The sequence below is a fragment of the Aphis gossypii genome, chromosome X (assembly GCF_020184175.1).
Source record: "Aphis gossypii isolate Hap1 chromosome X, ASM2018417v2, whole genome shotgun sequence".
In the NCBI taxonomy this organism is placed as follows: domain Eukaryota; kingdom Metazoa; phylum Arthropoda; class Insecta; order Hemiptera; family Aphididae; genus Aphis; species Aphis gossypii.
In genome coordinates, this window is record NC_065533.1 from 36061080 (window position 1) to 36069781 (window position 8702).

General features: G+C 23.9%; 1 protein-coding gene across 1 annotated transcript; it reads right to left on the minus strand.

Annotated features, from left to right (window-relative positions):
* Nucleotides 1–1938: 1938 nt before the first annotated feature.
* On the minus strand, nucleotides 1939–6648 carry LOC114128317 (uncharacterized). Its single transcript, XM_027992801.2, has 9 exons — nucleotides 6376–6648; nucleotides 5535–5687; nucleotides 5262–5472; nucleotides 3706–4429; nucleotides 3453–3638; nucleotides 3260–3380; nucleotides 2506–2736; nucleotides 2330–2441; nucleotides 1939–2255 (listed from the first exon to the last, which is right to left on the minus strand). Exons 2-9 carry the CDS (start codon nucleotides 5671–5673, stop codon nucleotides 2039–2041), a joined length of 1941 nt encoding a protein of 646 aa, XP_027848602.2. The 5' UTR covers nucleotides 5674–5687; nucleotides 6376–6648; the 3' UTR covers nucleotides 1939–2038.
* Nucleotides 6649–8702: the final 2054 nt, after the last annotated feature.

Here is an 8702-nt window from a genome sequence, read left to right on the forward strand (position 1 = left end):
TTTACAATACTATACGTAAAAAAATAAAATAAAAATACAATACAAAAGGTTATAAAATATTATATTACATACTATTATGGTATTTTCTTAGAGTGAAATTGAACATTCAAACTGAATGTTTGTCCTATTTATTTTATAAATATATGATTACACTATTTAGATGATAAGGGTTGGTATAATTTTTTTTTTAATGATCAAAATTAGTGATTTCATAAGGTGATTTTATAAAGAATCAAGAAGAATACAACTACAAATTGTTGATTTACTTACCTATATAATTATTATACTGTTTTTTGAATATATCTACTTAGTACCTACTTGTTAAAAAAAAAAAACTGTAGCTGGGTTGATAATAATATTGTAAAAATTAAGATATTTTCAAATTTAGAATACTAAATTGTTTACTTTATACTCTTATCCAGTGCAAAAGAGCCCTGTTATGACATAATATTATGACGCATGACAAAAATATGTGTAATAGGTTGGCTATTGAGACTAAAAGATGTTTATATAAAATATCTACATGTTGTGTAACATTCAGTATCTTGTTGTTTTTGTTTATTGTATAGTCAAAAAATATTTTATGTTAAATTATAAGTACATTCAAATTACTCTTTCGGTTGTTTGTAATTTGTATACTTTCATAGTACATAATTAAAATTATTTCAGGTTAGTTTAAAAGAATAATTACATAATTACAAACAAATATAATATATTAAAAAAATAGGCGATTAATATTATATTCTGTAATTTAAAATTTAAATTAAAAGATTATTATAATTTACAATGTAATAACTGAAATAAATGTGAATAAAAATATATATAATAAATTAGAACGATATAAAATTAATAGGCTTAAAAGAAAAAATTATTTGTTAGTTTTTAAAATTTGTAATTCTTGTATGTATATAACAACATATTTTATTTTTCCTCTCAAAAAAAGGTTGAAAGTTGTTAAAGTAATTTTTAAGGTTTTAACATGATTTGCCTACAAAATTTGTTTTTTCATATTTTTATCATTTTACTGTTATAATTCATAGTATACTATACAAATTTTGTAAGTTGTTAATGGTACTTAGTAGGTATATATTTACTATGTTCCACCTATTATTTTTATTGGAATTTATTATTTAATTTACTATGAGGTATTTTCCATATTTATTTCAGTTTTTACATAACAAATTATAATAATGCATTAGTTTAAATTTAAAGTTATAAAGTAAATATTATTGATTTTTTTTTTTAATTATTTTTATCAACTACCCTAAAACCTTTTCAAATGTAATGGTAATAATAAGATCATTTAAAAGAATATATTATCTTTTTAAAAATGTACTTTTATAACTTAAACGTCAAATAATTATTTTCTTATAACAATAAGACTCATGTTCTATTAATACTTTATTATACATTTTAGTGAGAATGGTTTAATATAATCTATAGAAATAAACAGCTATCTCCAAATAAGTGGTTTATGTTGTTTTGAGTGCCTACTAGTTACTACCTAATTATAAATATTAGTAAAGTATGCAGTTTACTAAAGTTAAAAATATTAAATATTTTGTTTAGAAATAGTAAATAAAAATAATCAAACACTAAAATATATCATGATTTTTAGTATCAATAAAATACAATTTTAACTATATTATCTTTAAATTGTATTACTAATGTTTATTTTAAAAGAGTCTCTATGAGGTTGAAAAAAAATTGGCTCAAATGGAAAAAATTTAGCTAATCTGAAATAGGTTGTAAATCAAATAATAATATGTTCTATCATAATATTAAATGATTCAATAATTTATAGAAAAAAATTATGTTAATTCAAAATCAGGTACGTAGTATAAAATTGTAACATAATATTCTTCAAAAACTGTAATTACTAAAAATTAATTTTTAAAAACTTTAGTTAAATATTTCTAAAAAAATACTAAATTCATATAAAAATTAAAGAACGGCAAAAATTTATTTATAAAACTGCAATTTAATAAATAAAGTATTATACTTGTACATAAATAAAAAATGTACACATTCCAAAACACTATTCTATAGTTAAACTAAGATCAGCCTTTGATTTCAACTCTCTCATGATGTACGGTATCTTTTCATAATCAATTAGGCCATCCCAAACATCTAATGATATAGGTAATACTACTAAGCCTAGAGCTTCAATTGTTTTATTCGTCAGCATATATGGACCTCTTAAACAATTTAAATTGATTACATAACTATATGGTCTGTAAAGTAGTATGGCAATCCTAAAACATATAAAATATGAAGATTAATTTAAACTAATAGTTAAAATTAGTTAATAGCCAGTAAACCAACTTACGCAATATTATCACTAGCGCCAACAATGTCTTCCAACAACAATGATTTATTATCTTTGATCTCATTTTTAATGGCAACAGGGTATCCACCTGATCTCATCACTACTAAATGATCTAAAATAAAATATATTTTTTAATGTTAAAAAGAAAATATTTATCTTGAAATAATATTTCAAACCAATGAAATGTCCTAATTTGCTTCTGACCCCTGATAGTACATAATCACTTCCGCCTAAACCATGTTCTAAGGCAGCTTTTAATGGAAAATCATTGATATTATTATGATAAAGCTTAACAGCTTTTTCAATAATTTCTTGGGGTGGCAATGATCCTTTATAACCTCCAGGGAATAAAGTTTTTGAAGCCTGGTACAGTTTCAGCAGCATAATGTAATCATGTATATTATCACCTAAATAGGTATCAAGATAAAATGAATTGAAATAATAAGCTCAATAAAAATATACAATATTATTTTTAACTTTAATGTTACTAATTTTACAGTATTTCTATTTGAAAGGATGTCAGCGCAATCTTTGATTTTCTTTCTAATCCATGTGCAGAGTAGACAACACACATTCGCTTAAGTAATCTTAATGTAAAATCAGCTATTACAAAATTTATAGAGGATATTTTTTAGAGTTTGAAATATCGGTTTTATATTTTGCTAATATTTATTTAAGTATTTAACTTTAAAAATTATTATTTTTTGTAAATTTGAATGTCATGTCATATTCTTAAAAATTATCTACATCATATATTATCTATAATTTTTGTAATTGGCGATTTTACTCTGTGATTATCAAAAATCATTTAAAATAATTTCAGTTGAATATATTTTATCTACATGTGGTCTCTATGTGTCAGAGAGAAAAAGCAAAGAGAATGCATTAACATTTTAACATTTCCTAAATGTTACACTAGCAATAATTTACTTCGTTTCAAGAATCCATACAGAAAATCTCTAGAAAATACTCTTTCTAACAGTTCTTCTGACCAAACGTCCAAAACAGCTAAGTCGAATGTTACTAATAACCATGGTAATTCTAAAACATCCTAAAATAATAAATAATAAAATTAATAGAATGTCTAATGAGTATAAAATTATTATAAATAATTTATAAATACTTTTTGAATGTTAAGCCTTGTTAATATAAGCGGTTTTAACTCATCAAAACCTGGTGGAGTATAATTAGCATTAGCACATGCTGCAATATAAGATAATAATACTCCAAATTTTATATTCTCTAAAATATCATGTCTACTGGTTAGTTTATTTGTCATGTAATCAAGAAATCCACGGTGAACGTACCCCTAAAAATATAATGATTATTAATATCTTATCAAGCTAATAATTTTATAAAAAATAAATTTGCTTTACAATTCTATTTAACTTTTTTAATATGAACGCCGAATTTTCAAAACTTTCTTCATTTTTCATCATGAATTCTATAATTTTATTTATAAATTCCTCACTATAAAACAACTCAGAATCTGTAGAATACTTATTTATCATTCTTAACAAGATAGCGTCAATATCTGATATATCAGCAATGTAATCTAAATGATTCATATAGTATTGTAAACATCTGTTGATTAAATCAATATATTTTTCAGTTGAATAGTTTTTATAGTATAAACAAAGTAATAAACTTTGAACAATTTTAGGACTAATCTGATCAATATTTCTTATGATTCTTGTCATGACAAAATCAAATGTTTCTTGAGACAGTCCATGTTTAGCTATATAGTTGAGGAATTCTACTTGCCAGTATAGATTATCTTCTAGTTTGTATTGTACTTGTGTTTCAAAAACAATTGGTAGTGCAAGTTTTAAGGCATCGACTAAAGGGCATGATGGTAATTCTTTTAATAAAAAATGTAAAAAAGTGATTTGTTGCAAAGACATATCATTTATCATTTTACTAATTAACTGTAATAACATTTGCATTATGTTGCTGTTAACTGATACACCCAAATAAGATAAACACTTGACACTATTCATAACATCATTTAGATCAAGATTTCTTGAATAATTTTGTATTTTGCGACACATTGCTGTAAACTCTGGGCGACGAGTTAGTTCTTCCTTAGATATATTTGTTCTAAAATAAGAACATTATACTTAGTAAATGAAATAACATATGGTAAGGTATTATTAAGTTAACACTTAATATTTTTGTTGCTAATGTTTAATTAAGTTACAAAACTTTTAGAATATTTTTTGATTTTAATTTACTAATATATATTATGTTTGATGTTTATTTTGTTGTAACTTATTATTTAAAAAATTTATAAATGGCAGTTTAGAATAGAAAATGTATAGATGTTTTATTTATTTGTCCGAGTTTTAGTTGCAGTTTTATTACTAAATATTAAATTCTAAGCTTTTATTATTAAAACATATATAGGATAACATTAACATATTTTAATTTTAATTTAAAATTATTTGTTTTATTTTTACTGTAGAGTTTTCTAAGTAAAGTTAACCAAGCTCTAGTTAGGTTTGATTTAATTATTTTCATTTGTGAAGAAATATACTTACAAGTGTAAGTACTACCAAAAAGAGACATAATTTTTAATGCTTAAAGCTTAAGTTAACTTTGAAATTTAAGAACCTCGAATAAAATTTGAGTTTTAAATCAGTAATAACTAATTTTACACTCAAACAGCCCACAGGTTTAAGATCCCTGCTCTAGATATTACTTTCATGTAGTATGTACAATACATTTTGTGTTAGGCACACTTACATTACTGTACATAGCATATCTTGTGCTGATGAAGCACTAAAATTTATTGAACAAATTGTATAATAATGTTAAAGAAAAAATAGTTTCCTACAACAATATATGTATTACTTTTTATACATTTTGATAAGTATTAGCAGTAATAAATAATATAATTTTACAATGTCACATTAATACTTTTATTATTTACCTTTTACTTTTTTGTAGTAAAAATAAAGAATTTAATGCTTGTAAATGTTGTGGAGCACTCATTGCAGTGCTGTGAAGCCGTAACATTTGCAACACATCACTTGTTTGTTTTGCATTCTTAATACTAGTTATTAAAACATCATTGGTAGTAACTATGTCAGAAACCCCTGATTGATTAATAGTGTTTGACAGTTTTCTTATTTGTATAAAACCTGCAATATTATAAATATAATTTATAAGCATTCAATAATTCTGAATGATTTTTGAAAATTACTTGGAGAAAAATTTAAAAATAATGAATTTGTATTTGTTGAAAACTGGTGTTTTTGTTTAATTGAATGCTGGTGCCAAAAAATATTTGATGATATATGTATTTGTCGTAGGTACTGCACATACTTGCTTATTTTATTCATAGTAAATTTACAGCCTAAAAATTAAAATAAAAAAGTAATGTATTAAGTTCACATAATAAATAATGCATAAAATAAAGTCCTAAGACAATCTACAGTATGTATACTATCTTTTTTTGTTTAATCTAATATTATTACAACAATTAATACGTATAATAAAATATACCTATATACATTCTAATATTTTTCAAATGTTTATCTTGAATAATAATAAAAAATAATTAATAATAATTTTTACTAAAAACAATAATTTAAATCAATTTAATTTATTGGTAAAATTTTTTTATAATATACTAAAATTTTGAGAATGCAGTGATAAAAATAATAATTAACAAGTTTGACAACATGATATGATTTTAAAGTGACCTTTTTTACTTAGATATAAAATGAAAATATATAAAAATTAGAATTTGATAGCATACATTTCATTATTTAAATATATCAAGACCAGTGGCGTGACGAACTGAAAATATTCCAGAGGCAAGTTACATAAAGCCCAAGGACCCACCTACTCCTCTACTATAAACTCAAATAGGGCTTTTTTACATAACTCTCCAAAACTTAAAAAATCTCAGAGGCAATTGCTTCTGAAATTACTCTTAGCCATGCCACTGATCATCAAGACAATAACTCATGTACAAATTGTGATAATAATAGGTTAACAGTTATATATATCAGTCTACTATTATTTAATAAAAACATTACCTTAACGTAAGAAGTAAAATGTCAAAATGTAAGGAGATCAAAATTAATTGTTTGGTTAATAGAGTCAGGTCAACAGCGGCATTAAATACATGACTTTTGAGTGGACAACTTCAGGTAATACAATATAAATAAGAATATCAATATAAACTCTTGAAAAACAGTTTAAAATTAAACAATTTTCAACTTTTTTTAGTTTTTAAACGTCAAAATAACATCATAATAATATGGTTTATTTATTTTCTAGTTTTGCCTTTTAAATAAAAAATTTGAACATAGCCTTAAATTATTGATAGTACTATCATTCGAACGCAAATTATCATTAATGGATATTGGGTAGTTGTACCACCACTAATAATAAAATTGGTAGGTAATGTCTCCTATAAATCATAATGTCGAATGTCATTTACTAACCCACTAAAAAATTATTCTAATACTTACCTAGTAATACTAAAGTAGACGTCTTGTGAAATATTGCTAACGGTTAAATACAAATATATATCTTTATATTTACAGGAACAACATTTTAAACAATTATGGGATTTATTCCTCACAGATGAACTTAGCCTATGTGTTATTTACATACCTACTTCATATATCTATTGTGATTTAGTTATAATCTTTTTACTTTTTATTATTTTAAATAGGAATTTTTGTGTAAAACCACATTCGTTTCTTTGCTAGCACCCATAATGATTAAATTCATATAAATATTATAATATAATAATAGTATAATAATATAATAATAATTATAATTATAATAATTATATTATAGTTTTTTAAGAGAATATGTCAATGCGTCATAATATTTTGTTTTCTTTCTCTAGTCCACGCTCAACATCAGTACAAACAAAACGTTTTAAATCAAAATCATTTTATTTATGTTTTTGAGTAATTTTAGAACACCAAAAAACCATAGATAATAGTATTTTTTAATGTTTCAATTTGTTTAAATATACCTAGGTAGGTAGGTATGAGGTATCATAAAACGAATCTGAATCGAGATGACTGTCAGCCTAGAATATATCTATTTTAAAGTGGGTAGTAAAAAGGTTTATGTTTTAATGATCTAAATATTCCAAAATGTAAGTTCTTTTATTATTATTGTAAGCAAAACTTATGGAAAATCTTGTATTAAATTTTCAACTCTTAGCTACATGTACAAACATTTTTATGAATTATAATTACAACTACTCTGTTTGGAGGACAATATAGTCAATATACCTAATTTAGTGATCAACTGATAACCGAAAATTATATAATAATGGATAAATATTTAATATTATTAGATAGGTATAATTATAATAAATAAATAGAAATAGGTACTAAAAATAAACAAAATTAAAAACAATTCTCGCAGCGACTACAATATATTTCAAAACGTTATCTCATTCGCCAGTCAAAATTATAAATTGTCAAAGTGAAGAAGTTTGTTGACTCTTGACTGGTAGTCGACACCGATGACAAGAGCGCAATATTAAATTATGTCGACCGTTGAGTTGAACGTGTTAAAACATCAGTTATTATACATGTTATAATAATTAAGCTGTTTAGATTTTTCGTATTATTATTCTATTAGTTAGTTATTAAATTTGTGTTGATTTATCTAAATGATATTTTAACAGGCCACGTATGAGCTAGTGAGCTACTGTGAATTATGGATATTGTAAAGTAGAGAGGTAATAAATAAAAGATAAAAATATTTCAAGGTATATTTTTATTATTTGTTAGTTTCTAATAAATAGGTACCATTCTATCGCCGTCGTTGATTACAGGTCTATGGTACATTTCTCTTATTACCTATATATTAACATAAGCAGACGCGGATGGCACCTGGTCTTTTCCAAATTCACTATGTTTGATTTCTTTCTAATTATTATTCTGTATTTTTAAGCCCAATATTTTTAATACCTTCATGTATTGTATTTATTATAGGATATCAGATCAAGAAGTAATATTGTGGTATACTCAGAGAGTCCCGATGAATACCAACGCCACTTACAGAGATGCCCAACAACTAGGTAGGTACTGCTGCAGTAACAACTACAGGTGTAACCGCGCATGTACTGTCAAATGTGGACTAATTTTTAAAGCAGGTTATGATCTGAAACAATTAGAGATTTGACTGTATTAGTCCTATATAGGTAATAGATAAGAATATATGTGCTCATTATTACCTGACACATTTGAAATATTATAGATGTAATGAAATTGAAAAAATAAGAATAATTTTATTTTTAATTAGAATAATTCATACGTACCTACCTTATAATATTGAACGATTGCTTGTATACAACACTAATACATATTTACTAATTTTAAAATATTTT

Coding starts and splice junctions, on each gene's coding strand:
- LOC114128317 (XM_027992801.2), bottom strand. CDS start 5,673: ATGAATAAAATAAGCAAGTATGTGCAGTACCTACGACAAATACATATA. Junction 3,381..3,452: donor CAAGGCTTAACATTCAAAAA/GTATTTATAAAT, acceptor TTATTATTTTAG/GATGTTTTAGAATTACCATG. Junction 2,256..2,329: donor GGCGCTAGTGATAATATTGC/GTAAGTTGGTTT, acceptor TATATGTTTTAG/GATTGCCATACTACTTTACA.